The following is a 19,792-nucleotide window of genomic DNA, read 5'->3' as shown; positions in this document are numbered from 1 at the left end:
GAATGAGCATCATTTTCCAGGGAAGAAGATGGACATTTAACGAAATAAATGAATTCCATCTATTTTTGATGAAAAAACCAGACCTACATAAAATGTTTGATCTTCAAATACAGAACTCAAGAGATTTCTAAAAAGGTAAAAAGAAATCTTGAGAACTATACTTCTGTCAAAAAAATATGTAAAGAACATATGTACAATTTGTCTTAGAAACTAGTGGTGGAAAGGAAATTATATCATAAAAAAGTGTAAAGTGGTGGTACTATATCTCATGAAGAGGCAAAGGTAACCTATTGTATCTGAGAGAAAGAAAGGAGGGAGATGAACGTAGTGTGTATCAATACACATATTCGATTTATGGTGAAACTTCTTCCACTTCATTGAAAAGTGAAAGGGAAGGAGTAAGCTAAGGGGAAGGGAATACAGTAATTTCGAGGAAAAGGGGTAAAATAAGGGGAGGATCTTTAAGGTGGGGGAGGGATCCTAAAAAGGGAGGGCTGTGAAAAGCAAGTGGTGTTCACCAGTTTAATACTGGATAGGAGGGTAAAAGGGAAGGAAAGGGGAAAAGCATAAGCAGGGGTTAATAGGATGGCAAGCAATATAGAATTAATCCTTCTAACCATAAATGTGAATGGGGCAAACTGCCTCATAAAGAGGAAGCAGTTAGCAGACTGGATTAAAAGTCAGAATCCTACTATATGTTGTTTACAGGAAACACACCTGAAACAGGGTGAGACATTCAAACTAAAAGTAAAAGGGTGGAGCAGAATCTATTATGCTTCAGACAAAACCAAAAAAGCCTGAGTAGCCATCCTCATCTCAGATCAAGCAAAAACAAAAATTGATCTAATTAAAAGAGATAAGGAAGGGCATTATATCCTGCTAAAGGGCAGCATCAATAATGAAGCAGTATCAATATTAAACATATATGCACCAAGTGGTGCAGCATCTAAATTCTTAAAAGAGAAATTAAGAGAGCTGCAAGAGGAAATAGATAGCAAAACTATAATAGCGGGAGATCTCAACCTTGCACTCTCAGAATTAGATAAATCAAACCACAAAATAAATAAGAAAGAAGTCAAAGAGGTAAATAGAATACTAGAAAAGTTTGATATGATAGATCTTTGGCGAAAGCTAAATGGAGACAGAAAGGAATATACTTTCTTCTTAGCAGTTCATGGAACCTATACAAAAATTGATCATATACTAGGGCATAAAAACCTCAAAATTAAATGCAGTAAGGCAGAAATAGTAAATGCATCCTTTTCAGACCATAATGCAATCAAAATAACATTTAATAAAAAGCCAGGGGAAAATAGACCAAAAAATAATTGGAAACTAAATAATCTTATACTAAAGAATGATTGGGTAAAACAGCAAATCATAGACATAATTAATAACTTCACCCAAGAAAATGACAATAATGAGACATCATACCAAAATGTGTGGGATACAGCCAAAGCAGTAATAAGGGGAAGTTTTATATCTCTACAGGCCTACTTGCATAAAATAGAGAAAGAGAGGGCCAACGAATTGGGCTTACAACTAAAATTGCTAGAAAAGGAACAAATTAAAAACCCCCAGACAAACACAAAACTTGAAATTCAAAAAATAAAAGGTGAGATTAATAAAATTGAAAGTAAAAAAACTATTGAATTAATTAATAAAACTAAGAGTTGGTTTTATGAAAAAACCAACAAAATAGACAAACCCTTAGTAAACCTGATTAAAAAAAGGAAAGAGAAAAAGCAAATTGATAGCCTTGAAATTGAAAAGGGTGAACTCACCACTAATGAAAAGGAAATTAGAACAATAGTTAGGAGCTACTTTGCTCAAGTTTATGCCGATAAATTCGATAACTTAAATGAAATGGAAGAATACCTTCAAAAATATAGCTTGCCCAGATTAACAGAGGAAGAAATAGGTAGTCTAAATAGTCCCATCTCAGAAAAAGAAATAGACCAAGCTATTAACCAACTTCCTAAGAAAAAGTCCCCAGGACCAGATGGATTTACAGGTGAATTCTACCAAACATTTAAAGAACAACTAACTCCAATGCTATGTAAACTATTTGAAAAAATAGGGATTGAAGGAGTCCTACCAAATTCCTTTTATGACACAGATATGATACTGATACCTAAACCAGGTATATCGAAAACTGAGAAAGAAAACTATAGACCAATTTCCTTAATGAATATTGATGCTAAAATCTTAAATAAGATATTAGCAAATAGACTTCAGAAAATCATCCCCAGGATAATACACTATGACCAAGTGGGATTTATACCAGGAATGTAGGGCTGGTTTAATATTAGGAAAACTATTAGTATAATTGACCATGTTAATAATCAAATTAATAAAAACCATATGATCATCTCAATAGATGCAGAAAAAGCATTTGATAAAATCCAACATCCATTCCTACTAAAAATGCTTGAGAGTATAGGAATAAATGGACTATTCCTTAAAATAATAAGGAACATATATTTAAAACCTTCAGTAAACATCCATATGTAATGGTGATAAACTAGAACCTTTCCCTGTAAGATCAGGAGTGAAACAAAGTTGCCCACTATCACCATTACTATTCAATATAGTACTAGAAACTCTAGCCTCTGCAATAAGAGCCGAGAAAGAGATTCAAGGAATTAGAGTAGGAAATGAAGAAATCAAATTGTCACTTTTCGCAGATGACATGATGGTATACTTAGAGAACCCCAAAGACTGCTAAAAAGCTATTAGAAATAATTCCGAATTTTAGCAAAGTCGCAGGATACAAAATAAATCCACATAAATCCTCAGGATTTTTATACATTACCAACACAATCCAACAGCAAGAGATACAAAGAGAAATTCCATTCAAAATAACAGTCGATAGTATAAAATATTTGGGAATATATCTACCAAAGGAGAGTCAGGAATTATATGAGCAAAATTACAAAACACTTGCCACAAAAATAAAGTCAGATTTAAATAATTGGAAAGACAGTGTTCTTGGATAGGCCGAGCGAATATAATAAAGATGACAATACTCCCCAAACTAATCTATTTATTTAGTGCTATACCAATCAGACTCCCAAGAAACTATTTTAATGACCTAGAAAAAATAACAACAAAATTTATATGGAAGAATAAAAGGTTGAGAATTGCAAGGGAACTAATGAAAAAAAAAAGTCAGAGGAAGGTGGTCTAAGTGTACCTGATTTAAAGCTATATTATAAAGCAACAGTCACCAAAACCATTTGGTATTGGCTAAGAAATAGACTAGTTGATCAGTGGCATAGGTTAGGTTCACAGGGCAAGATAGTGAATAAAAATAGCAATCTAATCTTTGACAAACCCAAAGATCCCAAATTTTGGGATAAGAATTCATTATTTGACAAAAACTGCTGGGAAAACTGGAAATTAGTATGGCAGAAACTAGGCATGGACCCCTTTGACCCAGCCATACTACTACTGGACTTATACCCCAAGGAACTACTAAGGAAGGGAAAGGGACCTGTATGTGCCAAAATGTTCATGGCAGCCCTTTTCATAGTGGCTAGAAGCTGGAAGATGAATGGATGTCCATCAATTGGAGAATGGTTGGGTAAACTATGGTATATGAATGTTATGGAATATTATTGTTCTATATGAATGTTATGGAATATTATTGTTCTATAAGAAATGACCAACAGGAGAAATACAGAGAGGCTTGGAGAGACTTACATCAACTGATGCTGAGTGAAACGAGCAGAACCAGAAGATCATTATACACTTCAACAATGATACTGTACAAGGATGTATGCTGATGGAAGTGGATTTCATCAACATAGAGAAGAGCTAATCCAATTCCAATTGATTAATGGTGGACAGAACCAGCTACATCCAGAAAATGAACACTGGGAAATGAATGTAAACTGTTATTTTTACCTTCTGAATCCAATTCTTCCTGTGCAACAAAAAATTCAGTTCTACACACATATATTGTATCTAGAATATACTGTAATATATTTAACATATATAAGACTGCTTGCCATCTGGGGGAGGGGGTTGGGGGAGGAAGGGAAGAAATCTGAATAGAAGTAAGTGCAAGGGATAATGTTGTAAAAAATTACCCATGCATATGTACTGTCAAAAAAATGTTATAATTATAAAATAAAAGAAAAATTAAATTAAAAAAAAACCACAATGTTGCTGTTACTGTGAACAGTGTTCTAGTTCTGCATCAGTTCTTCATGACCTATTCTTGAAAAGAATATTCCTCTATGGATGTATGTATAAGTTTATAATTTCCCTAAATTAAGGTGATCATTTACATAATTTCAAAGCAAAAAAAATTAAATAGTAGCATTTCTGAGACAAATTATCTATTAATGGGAATAAAATGGCAAAAGATTATCATGTTCATCTTCTTAAGTATCTTCACTTTCCTAATTGTTCTCACTAGTGAAGTCAATTAATTTTTTTAAGTATACAATTTAATAGTTTGTACTGATAAGCAATATCTGAATCACATACTCAAATCAAAGGATCCATGAAGGAAGATGTTATCTACCTCCAGAGAAAGAACTAACAAATAGAAGTATTCATAATATAGTTTTACAAATATGTGTCAAACACAGATATATATGGCCTTCTCTAGTGTGGGCTGGAGAAGAAAGGAAGTACACACTTTAGAACTTAAAATGCAATAAAAAATTAAATATGTTTTTTAAAAATACAATATAAAACAGTCTTCTCTTGAGAGGCTTACTACATTCTACAGACAAATATATACATTTGTCAGAAGGTACAAAAAATGTTCTTTTTTACTATTCAAAAAATAACATGGGATATAAATTTCAAATAAGATAGAACTTGAATACAAATAAAAATAGGGTTCCTCTCCGTCCTTTAGTAGTATATAACCTAGTAAAGATAATCTATTAGGGCAAAAAATTGCAATTCAATAAATATTTATTAAGGCTCACTAAAGATCCTTCTAAGTGCCAAATCAATAATAAAAATATTAAATAACTGAAGGTTTTCAGAAGGAAGACGTTATTCACAATCTATCACTAAATGATCTTTCCCTTTTAATCTCAAAATAACTTCCCAAAGTCTCCAACTGGAGCATTAACAAGATTCCGAATTTGATCCAGGCTTTCCTATCTCTGTAATTTTGTTCATTACTTGCCTATACTTAAGATCAGTTCACATTTAGAAGTATTTCTAAAAATAAGATAGTTTTATAGTTTATGAAGTGTTTTCACACAATTTTGTGAGGCAGATATTGGTGGAATCAGAGTTACTTTATCCAGGGACTTAGAAAATTAAATCACTTGTTCATAGTCACAAAGCTAGTATGCTTCAGAGGCTGAATTTGACACACAAAGATAACCTTTTCTCCTGTCCCTCTTCATCTCCCATAACTACCTTTTGGAATCTTCTCTATATTCCTTAGAATATAGAGTGCTTACATGCAACTTCCTCCAACCAGAAATGATATGTTTTATCCCTTAATTTCTTGTAATACTTCTTTTGTACCAACCTCTGGTACTGACCAAATGGCGTGGTATATCATACATGCATATACAAACCTTACATAATTAATTGGTTTCATAAAAACTTGACTATGGGTGAAGATGTCAAGAGAATACAAATAAAAATGTTGAGAGCAATATTACAGTTAACAAAGAATTCTACAGTGTCAGAGAAGTTATATGCCCATATGGCCAGCATCTAAACATAAAAATCAGGGGGCAGCTAGGTGGCTAGGATAGAGCACCAGCCCTGAATTCAGGAGGACCAGAGTTCAAATCTGGTCTCAGACACTTAAGACTTCCTAGCTATGTGACCCTGGGCAAGTCACTTAACCCCAGCCTCAGGGAAAAAAATTAAAAATAAACATAAAAATCATGTTAATCTGGGATTAAATTAAATATCTTGCTAAAAATCAGAGCAGCTACCAAGAGTAGACTAGAAATATCTCCTATCAGATGGAGGAGCTGGGGGACAGAAGAAGGTGGGCAGCCTTGTAGAGAGAAGGGGCTGGACTATCATTTGTGGAAATAAGTAACTATGGTTACCCAGGTTTGGGGAAGTCAGACAGGAGACTGACTTCCTTCCAGGAAGATTATCTAGGGATGCACCTTCATTGGGCAGCTCTCAGACAAGGAGAGATCTTTCAGAGAAGCATAGGACTTTCCCTCCCTGATCCTCAGGGCTTCCCAGATTTCGTGAGAACATTTAGCTCCATGTGAACTGGACTCATTCATGTGTCTATTTATGTGGCTGTTTTGATAGATCACATACTCAGATTTTGAATGCTTTATTGAATGCTGAAAAGAGTCCTATTGTTTAGGACTCCAGTTGCTTAGGGGCCAAGGAGAAAAAGCAGGAGGGCACTTTCAAGATAGATGGAAAACAAGGTCATAGGGAAAGAACCAGCAATTACTGGGTAGATAGGCCAAGGAACTAGAGAGAGAGAGAGATTAGTGTTAGAAATTGAAGCTAGTTCAAAGCAAAAAATTCATAATATGGTCCAATAGAGGTGCTGGAGAGAGACTAGGACAACTTAGAAAATCAGCAGGAATGATCTGTTGTGCCTGGTTGAGAATGGAGTCTAGTCTAGACCAGTCTCCAACAAACCAGGAAAAGATCTTTGTAAGCCACTGAATCAGTAGTAGCAATGGCTATTTCTGGAGCTTTCAGCACACAGATGGTAAGGGAGTCAAACAATAATCAGAAGGAAATTATAGCAGTGTCTTTGTTATCACTGAAGCAGAATCCATTGCTTTGCTCATACTAGATCCAGATTGCAATACTGGATAACAATTCCAGCATGAGGAGGAGCACAAGGTCATTAATACTTATAGCATCAGTGGAGCAAAAACACTTGTTGAAGTTCCAGGATAGAAAAGAGTGCTTGTACTCTCACAGACCAGAGTACAGATCAGGAGAGTAGCAAATATGCCTTTCCTTAAATCATAATATCTTGGAAGGACTGAAAATTTTCAGGTCTCTAGAAGTATCTCTAGAAATAACTGCACTAAAGCCCTGAAGCTTGGAACAGTGTGTACTTCACCCTGGAAACAGAACACTACTTTAAGAAATAGTTAAAAGTCAAAAAATAAGCTAGAAAAATGGACAAACCACAGAAAAGAATCGGACCATAGGAAATTACAAAGACAATCAAAACATCACTTAAAAAGAAGACAGCAAAGTGAAATGAATTGGTCTCAGGCCAGGGAAGAGCTCAAAAAAATTTTGAAAATGAAATAAGAAAAGTATAAGGAAATTGGGAAGAAAAATGAGATTGAAGCAAGAAAACCATTATTATTGAAGAAGCTTAGAAAACAGACTAGGCCAAACAATAAAGGAGGTAGCAAAACCCACTGAAGAAAATAATTCCTTAAAAATTAGAATTGAACAACTGGAAGCTAATGATTTTATGAGAAATCAAGAAACAATGAAACAAAGCCAAAAGAATGAAAAAATAGAAGACAATGTAGCATATCTCATTGAAAACACAACTGACCTGAAAATAGATCTAGGAGAGATAATTTAAAAATTATTAAGCTGCCTGAAATCCAAAAAAAAAAAAAAATCCCAGGTATCATCTTTCAAAAAAATTATCAAAGAAAACTGCTCTGATATGGAAATTGAAAGATAATGAAATTGGATAATGAAAATGGAAATTGAAAAAATATACTATTCATCTCCTGAAAGACATCCCAAATGAAAACTCTCAGGAATATTATATACAAATTTCAAAACTCCTAGGCAAGGAGAAAGTATTGCAGGAAGCCAGAAAGAAACAATTCAAGTATTGTGGAGCCACAGTCAGGATAACACAAGATTTATCATCTTCCACATTAAAGAATCAGAGAGCTTGGAATATGATATTCCGGAAGGCAAAGAAGCCTACATTATAACCAAGACTCACCTATCCAGAAAAACTAAATATACTCCTTTGGCAGGATAGAGGAGGAGGGAAGGAAATGGGTATTTAATGAAGTAGAGGACTTTCAAGCATTCTTGATGAAAAGACCAGAGATGAATAGAAATGCTGACCTGGAGGTGGAACCAAGGTGACAGAGAGTTAAATAGGACTTTGCTGGAACTCTTCAACACTAAATCAAGCCTATGAATGAAATTTGGAGTGACAGAACGTACAAATATTTGAAGTGTAATAAATTTCCAGCAGAAGATATCTTGGAAATTTCTTCAGGAAAGGTCTCTCTTAGGGGTTAGGGGATTATGCTGCTTAGCACCGCTGCAGGGCAAGAAGGCCAAGGTGGAAGACCCCATGCAGGGAATCTATTGGGAAGTTATTAGCCAAAATACAGCAGAGTTGGCTACTCTATTCTGGTTCAGAAGGCCTGTGGATCAGCAGACTAGCTGTGAGACCTCCAGCACAACTACAGAAAGCAAATAGTGAGCCATAAATCTAGCATAACAGGCAGAATTTGGCTAATGCAGGGAGCAGCTTGCAGCAGCACTGGCCCCAGCGCAGTGTGAAGCTTTTATCACTCTGTAGAGGAAGCTCAGGACAATCTCCCCTGTGCCCTAGGAGCAGACTTCAACCTCTAAAAATGAGCAAAAAAAGAAAAACAGCACTGACCATAAGGGCAATTATGAAGACAGAGATAAGACACCTCAAACTCTGAGAACATTAATGGCAAAACATCTCTTCAAAGGGAGATATGAAGTGGTCTCCAATTCAAAAGGTTCTCTTGGAAGAATTCACAAAAGATATTAAAAGAGAGAAAAAATTAGGAAAAGGAAATGAGAGATTTGCAGAAGAGTTTGGAAAAGGAAACACAAAAACTGACTGAAGAAAACACCTTAAAAATCCATTTGGTGAATTAGGAAAAAAATACTGAAAAAACCCACCTCTTAAAAATAATTTGGCAAAATAGAAAAAGAAAAAAAATCCTTGAAAATTAGAATAGGTGACATGGAAATATTGAGTTTCAAATACAAAACTCAAGAGAAGCATAAAAAGTTAAACAGGAAAGAGAAATCATGAGGAACTTAATAAGGCTAAACTGTTTATATTTCTATATATAAGAATATGATACCTATAACTCAATAAGAACTTTTTCATTCTTAGAACAGTTACAAGGAATATATCTAGAGAGGAGGCCTAGTCATGAGTTCAATATGAAGGGATAATATCTAAAAAATAAAAATAAGGGGTAAGAAAGAAATGTACTAAGAGACAGGAAAGGGTGAAGGAGAATGGAGTAAATTATCTCACATAATAGAGGCAAGAAAATATTTTGCAGTGGAGGGGAAGACAGAAGGAGGGAAAGTAAATGAATCTTTCATTAGAATTGGTTCAAAGTGTGTATAACATACATACTCAGTTAGATAAAGAAATATATCTTAACCTACAGGAAAGTGGAGTGATGGGATAAGAGAAAGATATGAGAGGGGAATATAGGGATGAACACATTAGGGGAGGGTATGAAGCAGAACACTTGAGAAGAGAAAGAATGAAAAGAGAGAATAAAATAAATGTGTATAGAGAAAAATATTAGTAATACTAACTGCAAAAAAAATTTGAAGCAAGTTTCTCTGATAAAGGTCTAATTTCTCAAACATATAGACCAAGTCAAATTATAAAGGTAAGAACCCTTTCCTAAGTGATAAATGATTAAAACATATGAACAGTTTTCAGATGAAGTAATCAAAGTATAATTAGTTATATTAAAATGCTCTAATTCACTATTGATTAGAGAAATGCAAATTAAAACAATTCTGAGGAACTATCTCAAAATTATTAGATTGATTAATAGGACATAAAAGTAAAATGACAAATGTTGGAGGGGATGTGGGAAAAATGAGACCTTAATGCATTGTTGGGAGATTCAATCATTTGGTAGAGCAATTTGGAACTATGTCCAAAGGCTTATAAAACCATGCATACCTTTAACCTAGCATTAATACTAATAGTTCTGTATCCCAAGAGAGATTTTTTTTAAAAGAGGAAAAGGAACCAATGCATACAAAAATATTTAAAGCAGCTCTATTCTTGGGGGAAAAGAATTGAAAATTGAGGGAATAGCCATCATTTGGTGGATAGCTGAATAAATCGTGGTATGTGATTGTAATGGAATACTAGAAGACATGATGAACACGATGCTCTCAGAAATACTGGGAAAGACTTATGAACTGATGCAAAGTTAAATGTACTTTGTGCAAAGTAGTAACAATATTATAAGGTGATTAAATGTGAATGACTTCTATTCTCATCAATACAATGATCCAAAACAATTCTGAAGGACTTATGATGAAAAATGCTATCCGTCCCCAAAGAAAGAACTGATGGTACCTGAACACAAATTGAAGGATACTTTTTAAACTTTCTTTATTTTTCGTAAAGCTTTTTTTTTTTTGGGGGGGGGAAATCTTTCATAACATGACTAATATGGAAATGTTTTGCATGACTATATATATATATATATACATGCATACATAGTTTTGATCTAGATTATACATATATATATATATAATCTATATCTATATCTCTCTATATAAAATACAGATATAAAATCTATATTGAACCATTTGCCTTCTCAATGAGAGATTGTAGAGGGAGAAAATTTGGAACTCAAAAGTTTTAAAAGACAAATGTTAAAAATTGTTTTTACATGTAACTGAGGGAAAATAAAATACTAAATTCCCAAAAAAATAAAATTACAGTTCTTGTAGTTTAACTTTTGTTTTAAAGGCAAAATGTCATCACTTTTTTTTAGGATAAAGAAATGGTCAGCTTGTTTCAATCGGAATATTGTGAATCAATCAGTCAACACATACTAAGTGCTTGTTACATGCTTCATTGTTGTTCTGCTGTTTTTAAGTTGTGTCCAATTCTTTGTGACCCCACTTGAGGTTTTCTTAGCAAAGATACTAGAATATTTGTCCTTTTCTTGTCCAGATAATTTTACAGATGAGGAAACAGAGGCAAAGAAGGTTCAGTGACTTGACCAGGGTCACATAGCTAAATTTGAACACACAAGCAGATTTGAATTCAGGAAGATAAATCTTCCTGAGTCTAAAACTAGCACTCTATCCACTGCACCATCTAGCTGCCCCTTCCTATGTGCTATCCTCTATGCTAAGCTCTATGCTCATCTACCTTTGGTGTCCACTTCTCATTCAACTCTCACCCATAACTGTAAGAAACTGTAGCACATCCTATAGTACACAAAACTGCCTCAGTTGAGAAGCTGAACCAGGTTGAGGATAATCAGTGGTACTCAAACCCATTGATGAAGTAGCAAACACTTTGTGTTCCTCTAAGAAATTAAGATAGGAAAAATTGGAAGATTACTGTCTTCTTATCTTAACTTCTTATATGATCTATGAGGTCAGTGGGACTTAGAAATGACACTTTTGAATAAGAGTATTTCCTTATTTAACACTTTCCAATTGCTCAAACATATTTGACATCTTTCTTTTGCTATGTTTGTATTTAAAAATTTCCCCTGGGGAACAAGTTTTGCAAGGGTGAATGTTGAAAATCGCTTGTATTTTGAAAAATAAAAAGCTATTATAAAAAAGAAAGAAAAACCTTGTAAGATTTAGTACATTAACTGATGTAAAGTGAACAGAATCAGAACATTGTACATATTAATAGCAAAATTATAATAATGATAAACCATGAAAGACTCAGGTACTCTGATCAATGGTTCAAGATAATTCCAAGGGACTCATGGTGAAAAATGTATCCACTTCCAGAGAGACAACTGATGATCCAAACAATCTGAATGTAGATTGAAATATACTTTTTAAAAACACTACTTTTATTGCTTTATTTTGTTTGTGTTTTCTTTTGCAAATGGCTAATATAGAAATATGTTTTGCCTTTTGAACTGACTTTTCTTGCACGGCATGATGAATATAGAAATATGTATAAAAAGAATTGCATATGCTTAACCTTTATTGAATTGCTTGATGTCTAAGGGAAAAGGGAAGGAGAAAGCGAGGGAGAAAAAATTTGGAACACAAGATTTTGCAAAAATGAATATTGAAAACTATCTTTGCAAGCACTGGGAAAAAATGAAAGATATTATTATTATTAAATATTTCTTTCAACAGTTTTTAGAAAACAAAGCTTATGGACAAGCCAAGTGGTTGTTGTAAGGAGTTCCTAGGATTGGGTTAATCACTTCATTCTTTCTTTTCCTATGTGAAATGATCCATATCCTAGGAATTTCCATGAAAGTTCAGTTTGCTTGGTTTTTTTTTAAAGGAAAAATGAACTTAAGTTATAATTGAAACATTATATGGGCAATTCAATAATTTGCACTCTAGATTAAAATGTAAGCATTTTGAGGAAACGTATTGTTTTTGTATACTCTGACTTTAGTAAAGCATGCATATGGAGGCAGCTAAGTAGCACAGTAGATAGAGCACTAAGTCTGGAATTAGGAAGACCTGAGTTCAAATCCAGTTTCATCCACTTACTAGCTGAAGAAAGAAATGGCAAAACTCCTGTCTCTGACTAAAAAAAATGGAGAGACACAAAGAGTCTGACACAACTGAAAAAGAATAACTCAGAGACAGATGGCTCAGTATACCTATACTGGGCTCAGAGTCAGACTTAGTGTCAGGAATACCTGGGTTTAAATCTGGCCTCAGATATTTACTACCTGTGTGACATAGGGTGATGACCATGTTAATGAAGAAGAGATACAAGAGATGTTGTGAAACTACAAACAACAAGCCTTGTCTATAGATTGCATATGTGGGACAGAAATGAGTAAGGAATTAAAGAAGATACTAAGGTTTCAAGCCTGGTTGACTAGGAGGGTGAGAGTGCTATCAACAGAAACAGGAAAGTCAAGAAGCAAGCAGAGTGTGGGAGTAAAAATAATGAGTTCTGTTTTAGACATGTTGAGTCTGAGAGATCCATAAAGACTTCTGTTTCGAGATGCTTAACGGACTGTTGGTCAAGTGAGATTGCAAACCGGAGATAGGTAACAACTGGATATAGAGGTTAGAAAATCATCTTCAAAGAGATGATAGTTGAATTCATGGGATGGTGTGATCAGCAAGCAAGACAGTACAGAGGGAGAAGAAAAGGACATCCTGAAGGAAAGGCATAATTAGTGGAGATTCAGCAAAGAAGTACTGAGGACTGGTCAGACAGGTAGAAAGAGAAGCAGGAAAGAACACTGTCACAAAAATCTAGTCAAAAGAGATTAGAAGAGTAGAAGAGGATGATAATGTCAGAGGCTACAGAGGATTTTACCTTTGCTTTTCCCCCCAGGATTTTACAGGGTACAGTAGGAGGAGAGTTTTAAAAAAGTCATTAGATTTTCAATTAAGGGACATTGGTAACTTTCCAAAGACTGGTTTCAGTTGAAAGCAGGATCAAAAGCCAGACTATAAAGGCATGAGGGGCAAGTGAAAAGAGAATAGTTGAATTTTTTGATGGAGTTTCGATAGCCATGGAAGGGAGGGCAGAAATTGGACAATATCTGTGGGAAGAAGGGAGGATATCTGGATGAGTGTATCTTTGACAGCAGTGAGTTTTGTTTGGGGGTTTTTGTGGGTTTGTTTTGTTTTGTTTGGCAGGTTGCAATCTGAGAGGGAGTCGCTTTTACTTAATTAGAGAGTACCCTTCTTATGGAATTAATGCTTAAAATCCCACCTTTAATCTGATTTGATCTGTTAAAAGTATTCCTTGCTCAGGGTACATGTGGTGGAATTCATGGGCAGTCTCTCTGAATTAAGGATTGGTACTTTGAAAAACTCAGCCTTGACCTACGTTCACCATCCTCAGAAACCTTAGGTACAGATAACTACTTTCGGGATGGGATAGTTTCTTTCACTTAGCTTAAGAATGCCATATACTTGACCGAGTCTGTGGCGTCACGGCTGGAGGAACGGCTGCAAGAGGCTTGGAGCGCAGTAGAGGTCCGGCAGAGCTGAAAGGGCCGGAGAGCTAAGCCCTGGAGCATGGGCGCTGCTGGCCGCCCGAGGCCGCCTCTTGAAGCGAGTAGGCAGCTTCAGGTGTGCAAGCATCCTCCACCATTTTTGCTGGAATGTCGCCACACTGAACATTCTTCCCATCTCCACACCCCCTCCCACTTACATTATCTGGCTTCCGTCACAATAAGAAAAGATGGGGAATAAGCAAGGAAAGCGTGATGAAAAATACTTCTCCCTCTTCCGGCTTGAAGAACAAGCAGAAATTGATAAATTGTTTGCTGCCATAACAAAAAGTTTGGAGAACATATCCTCCAGAAAGTGGAGAAAATCTATCCCAATCTCTGCCTCTTTGGAGATGTTGCAGGCTTACCTTGGGGATGCTTTGCCTGAGAAAATGACAGTAAGACTTTATGAAGGAATGAGGCACATTGAATTGAAGAAGCCTAAGAGCCTTGTTCCTAATGAATGTATCACCAAAAAACAGTTTGTGATTTTTATGTCAAAACTATTAAAAGGAAATGCAGAGGAGAGGAGTAACATAATCAAGAAGATGTTACATGTATCTACTGAATATGGGAAAGCAAGTCCTATCCAAGAGTTCATAGAGGATCTGATTACTTCTGTAGTCCATGTATTGGGCTACAGAAATGAACTGAAAGGTTGGAATGTGAAGACAAGTGGAGATTGTACCTCCCCTGTAAAAGCACTGGCTGCCCAACTGCTCTCAGAACTGAAACAAAGCAGTATCCCAGCTGAAGAGAAAGACAGCTGGTGCTGTGACAGCAATCTGATTAAAGAATGGCTGCCTAAAGTGCCCTTGATCTCCACATTTTTAAATGTGATTATCAGGCAAGGATTCCTTGTTTTGCTTTCTTACTCAGAGCTTGCCTGTTACATCCCAGAGTGTAAAGATACCAAAGAATTCATGAGCCTCCTTAACATTCCAGCCATCATGTATATCAACTCCTGCCTGCCTACAAAACTGCAGAACACATGGAGACTGGTTTTTTCTTCTCAAATTCATGGCTACAACTTTGCAAAATTATGTGGGAATATTATAGGCAGAGGCCCCTGCCTATTAGTGGTGAAGGACAGAGATGGCTATATATTCGGTGGCTTTTCATCTCTCTCCTGGGAAATCAAGGGCAAGTTTCAAGGGGACAACAAATGCTTCCTTTTTACTGTTTTCCCCAACATTGCAGTGTACACTCACAGTGGATATAATGACCATTATATGTATTTGAATTATGGACAACAAACTATACCAAATGGATTGGGCATGGGAGGTCAATTTGATTACTTTGGCCTTTGGATCGATTATAATTTTGGGAAAGGACACAGCAAAGCAAATCCTAGATGTTCTACTTACAACAGCCCTCAGCTATCTGCCAAGGAAAACTTTGAGCTTGATAAACTAGAAGTATGGGTAGTTGGAGATTTAATATATGAGGAGAGGTCAGTCAATAAGAAGAATATTCTAGAAAATCCTGAGATGCGCAATTTTTTTGAAATGTTTGGGAAAATTCAGTATAGTGATGGTTTTCAAGATATAGATAGAAAAGAATAAGGTGCCATCTCAGCTGTGTGTTCTTAATAACTGGGATCTGATCATCCTGGAATTAAGTTTTTATCCCAACCTATCTTAATTTCAATATATAATGAAAAAGTTCCCCTTGGTACATATCTAGATTCAGAAAACTGTCTGGAATTAGGTAAAAAAGGTGGTTGGTTGGATAAGTAAAACGATACCCTTTTTGTCTTTTCTCTATAGTCTATGGTTATTTCAGAAGTTTTTAAATAGAAATCTTAATCATTCAAGCAATTAGGGAAAGTTCTCTCACAAATAGGTTATATTTAAGTGTTTAAGTGTAAAAATAAGTTCTTTAGAAGATAAGATTCTGATATTTCAGCTGAAAATAGTTGCTACCAATCCAAGCTTTCCAACCTTGGATCAGTGTAGCAAGCACAGTTTGCATTTCTAGAGTATCTTTACTCAGGGACAACATCAAAATGGTTGATGTTACTAAACAAAATATAATAGAAGCTCATTCTGTTCTCATTTCTCAAAGACAGAATATGAAAATCTGAAGGGACCTTAAAGTTAAGTAAGTCCAACCTTTAGTTTCCTTCATTGTAATTGTATGTCATATTTTTAATAAGCCCTTTTTAAAAATTTCCAGATGGAAAAACAGAGACCTAGAGAAGAGAAATACCAATCAGGCAAAATATTGCATTATAATAAACTGGTAAAGTAGATAGACACAAGTGTAGAATAATCTAATACCTTGCTATACTTACAATAGCATGAAAAGCCTCTTTCAGAGGGCCTGTTCATATTCCAACTAAGTCACAATTTCTAGGAGCACTAGCAGAACTATTACCTACCATTTTGTACAGATGTTTATGTGGCTCAACTGCGATGGCTGCCTTTCACCTATTTAAAATAAAAGATATATGAAGGTGGTTATGAATAGACAGTTTTCAGAGAAAAAAATGCAAGCTATCAGTAGCCATATGGGAAAATGCTCCAAATCACTAATATTTAGAGAAATGTGAATTTAAAAAGTCTAAAGTTCCACACCACACCCATCAGACTGACAAAGTTGGAGGGTGGGAAAGGAAAATGATATCCTGGAGAAGCTGTAGGAAAATCATACAAATCCTTTGATTTAGCAATACTGCTACTAGCTCTATAGTCCAAAAAGATGAAAAAGGGAAAATATGCATATGTACAAAAATGTGGCATCTTTTTTTTTGTGATGGCAAAGAATTGAAGCTGAAAGGGCATCTATCATTTGGGAAATGGATGAACAAATTATAGTATATTCATGTTATGGTACTATTGTGTAATAAGAAATGATGAAAGAGATGGTTTCAAAGAAATCTGGGAAGACTCATATGACATGATGGAAAGTGAATTGAGGAGAGAACCAGAACAATTTATATAGTAATAAAAATATTGTGAAAACAAACAATTTCAAATTAGGGACTCAGATCAGTGGAATGACCAACAACAAATGAATGAACTCAAGAATGCAGGGTGAGATGTATTTCTTTCTGGTTGTGACTAATGCTTGTTTTGTTTAACTATACATGTTTGTAATGAGTTTTGTTCTCACTTTCTCAATGGAGGAGGAAGAAGGGAGGGAATTTGGAACTGAAAATAAATTTTTTTTAAATGCCATACATTCAATTACCTTTTATTGTAATTGTTTCAGGATAGGAGGGCTGCATAGTTTGACTGCTAATAATGATTATCCTGAGAATGATCTACAAACTACCTTTCTCTTAGAGTGAAAGTGACAGTCTCCACCAAGTTATAAAGTGAATGATACACATTAAAGTACATTGTTATATTTATTATTCAAAGGTTATAATTTACTACATTTAATATGTATTTCTTCTGCTCAAGAAGTTGTATCTCAAAGTGAGAGTCTGACTGGTTAAGTATACGCAAATAACAGATGAATACATGCATGCATGAATAATGAATGAATAAGCAAATAGAAAAGTAAGCAAATGAATGAATAAATAAAAAGATAGATGAATGAATAGCTAATCCAAAATGGATCCACTTAAAATGGATCCATTCCTATGTATAAGTTTGATCCCTCATTTAGTTTTTCTTCTGAAAACGGGAATGCAGTTATCAAGACAACCTTAAAATTGTAAGATATCTCAAAGCAAACACAAGAAAGATGGGGCTTGTAAAATTCTAGATTTCTCACTTTTTTCCTAGATTGTATGTTCCATTTTATAGATAGAGGGGTATGGCTCATGTCTACAACAGTCATGTGCCAATCAATCATTCTCAATGAAGTATTCATGAGTCAGCAAATATCCAGGCCAAAGGTACTCCCCATAATCTTAGAAAGCAATGTGAAGAATAACCTTAATGTGATTTAAATGCCATTTATAGGAGTATGTATCTTATCTATCTATAAATACATAAATATATATAATATAAATACAGATCTATATAACAAATACAGATATATATGTATATATAATATAAATATAGATCTATATAACAAATACAGATATATATGTATATATATAATATAAATACAGATCTATATAACATAAATACAGATATATATATATATATATATATATACACACACATATATATATAAACTGATCTGACACAGGAAGCTTTACAGTGTTCCAGGGATGGCATTGTTTCAGAAAAACAATGTCATTCATAATAGGAGCATCTGTAGGTCTTACTATCTTTAGGAATATAACTTCCACTTGGATTCTTTTATGGACATCTTTCATGATGATTTCAAAGACACAGAGTGAACATAAATCTTTGGTATGTTTTTGTTTTTGTTTTTGTTTTTTGCTTTTTCCACACAAAGGACCCATTATTAAAATAGTATAAGGGCAAGAAAAGGGCAGAGTAAATGATAGATTGGAACTGGGAAGCAAGAAAATTAGTTTTATCTTGCACATGTTATTGAATCTTATTAGGGTAATGCAAAAACAATAACAGTTGTAGTATCATTCTCTTCAAAGACAAATTTCTTTACGTTTGAGCCTTAGTAAACAGATTTCAAAATGGATAAGTTGTGATCTTTATTTCTTAGATCTGGGGATTAGGAACATTTGATTTCAAATTTGACTCTTAGGGCACTTACTAGCTGTGTGACTTTGAGCAAGTTATTTGTTTCTTCAACTATAAAAAAACAGTGATAGCACCTACTTCCTTGACTTGTAATGAAGACCAAATAAAATATTTGTAGAGTACTTGACAGGGTACCTGTCATTTAGTAAATGGTAGACAAATCACCATCACCATCACCATCATCACCACCACCACCACAGTGATATCTCAGGTACTTGGATTTGGTACAGAATAAATATGTACAAGATCTTATTGCCAATTTTCCTCAAAATTTTCCAAGAGATGGGAAGATTTTGCTTTTCTTTCTTGGCAAGTAATCTCTTGATTATTATTATTATAGGAAAACCTTTGAAGTATTTCATAAGATAAAGAGAACACTAAAACACAAAGGTCAAAATACCTTTACCACAATGAGAAAAGAGAGTCAATTCACACCTCAAGGCTTAATATTCTTTTGGAGTTATTCTGAATTCTAAAACATTGACTGTAGAGAGTTAATTATTCATTGGAGGTATTATGAATGTCTATTAGAAATGCCCATTTTAAAATTAGGAGTATAACCAGAGTTCCCCCTTGTCAAATTAAGCTTTGTTCTAACCTTAAAAACACTTCTTTGTGGAAGGTATATGTGTGTGTGTAAATTTATGTGTGTTTGACTTAACTATCCACACTGGAAAATCTTGTGGATAAAGAATGTCTACTGTGCAGACTATGGTAAGCATCTGGACAAACAGTCAAATCAAATTACATATATCTTCTAGGGACAATAAACTAAGATGTCAATAAATAATATTTTTGTCAAATCACTTTACTTTCATTAAAGTCTACCTTAATGACATGTAATTACATGAAATGTGAACTTGTTCTTAAGTATTGAAATATGCTGTGTCGTGCTTTCTAGAGCCCCCATGCTGGGATGAAAAACATACCGTCTTAGTGGAGGCAAGAGGCAAGACTCCAGACTCCCAAGGATAGATAAAATATAGAGTTTGTTTATTCCAAATTATCTTCCCCTTATATAACCTCATATTTTTAAGTAATAAAAATACTGTGCATGTGCCCAGTATATAATGTGCACAAGGGACCACATAAACAACTATTGTATGTAGTTTGCCACCTGGTATCACTCTGCTTCAATCACAACACAGGTTATCACTGTCCCCTGACTTCTCTGGAAGGCCGAGAGCTCTTAGGGTAAATGAGAGCCAAACCAGGCATTGTCAGCAGTTTCTCTCTGGGCTGAAGGGTCTTATA

General features: G+C 34.7%; 1 protein-coding gene across 2 annotated transcripts; it reads left to right on the top strand.

Annotated features, from left to right (window-relative positions):
• Positions 1 to 13,836: 13,836 nt before the first annotated feature.
• On the top strand, positions 13,837 to 17,271 carry LOC141561480 (MTOR-associated protein MEAK7-like). Of its 2 annotated transcripts, XM_074301134.1 has the most exons (2): positions 13,837 to 15,363; positions 17,127 to 17,271. In XM_074301134.1, the coding sequence occupies exons 1-2, from the start codon at positions 14,102 to 14,104 to the stop codon at positions 17,203 to 17,205; spliced, it is 1,341 nt and encodes a 446-aa protein (XP_074157235.1). In that variant the 5' UTR covers positions 13,837 to 14,101; the 3' UTR covers positions 17,206 to 17,271. The 2 variants fall into 2 exon arrangements, with proteins under 2 accessions (XP_074157235.1, XP_074157234.1); XM_074301133.1 differs by lacking the exon at positions 17,127 to 17,271 and having other exon boundaries at positions 13,837 to 15,672.
• Positions 17,272 to 19,792: the final 2,521 nt, after the last annotated feature.

The sequence above is a fragment of the Sminthopsis crassicaudata genome, chromosome 3 (assembly GCF_048593235.1).
Source record: "Sminthopsis crassicaudata isolate SCR6 chromosome 3, ASM4859323v1, whole genome shotgun sequence".
Classification (NCBI taxonomy): domain Eukaryota; kingdom Metazoa; phylum Chordata; class Mammalia; order Dasyuromorphia; family Dasyuridae; genus Sminthopsis; species Sminthopsis crassicaudata.
The sequence above is the reverse complement of the archived record's forward strand: the minus strand, read 5'-3'. Positions and strand labels throughout refer to the sequence as shown.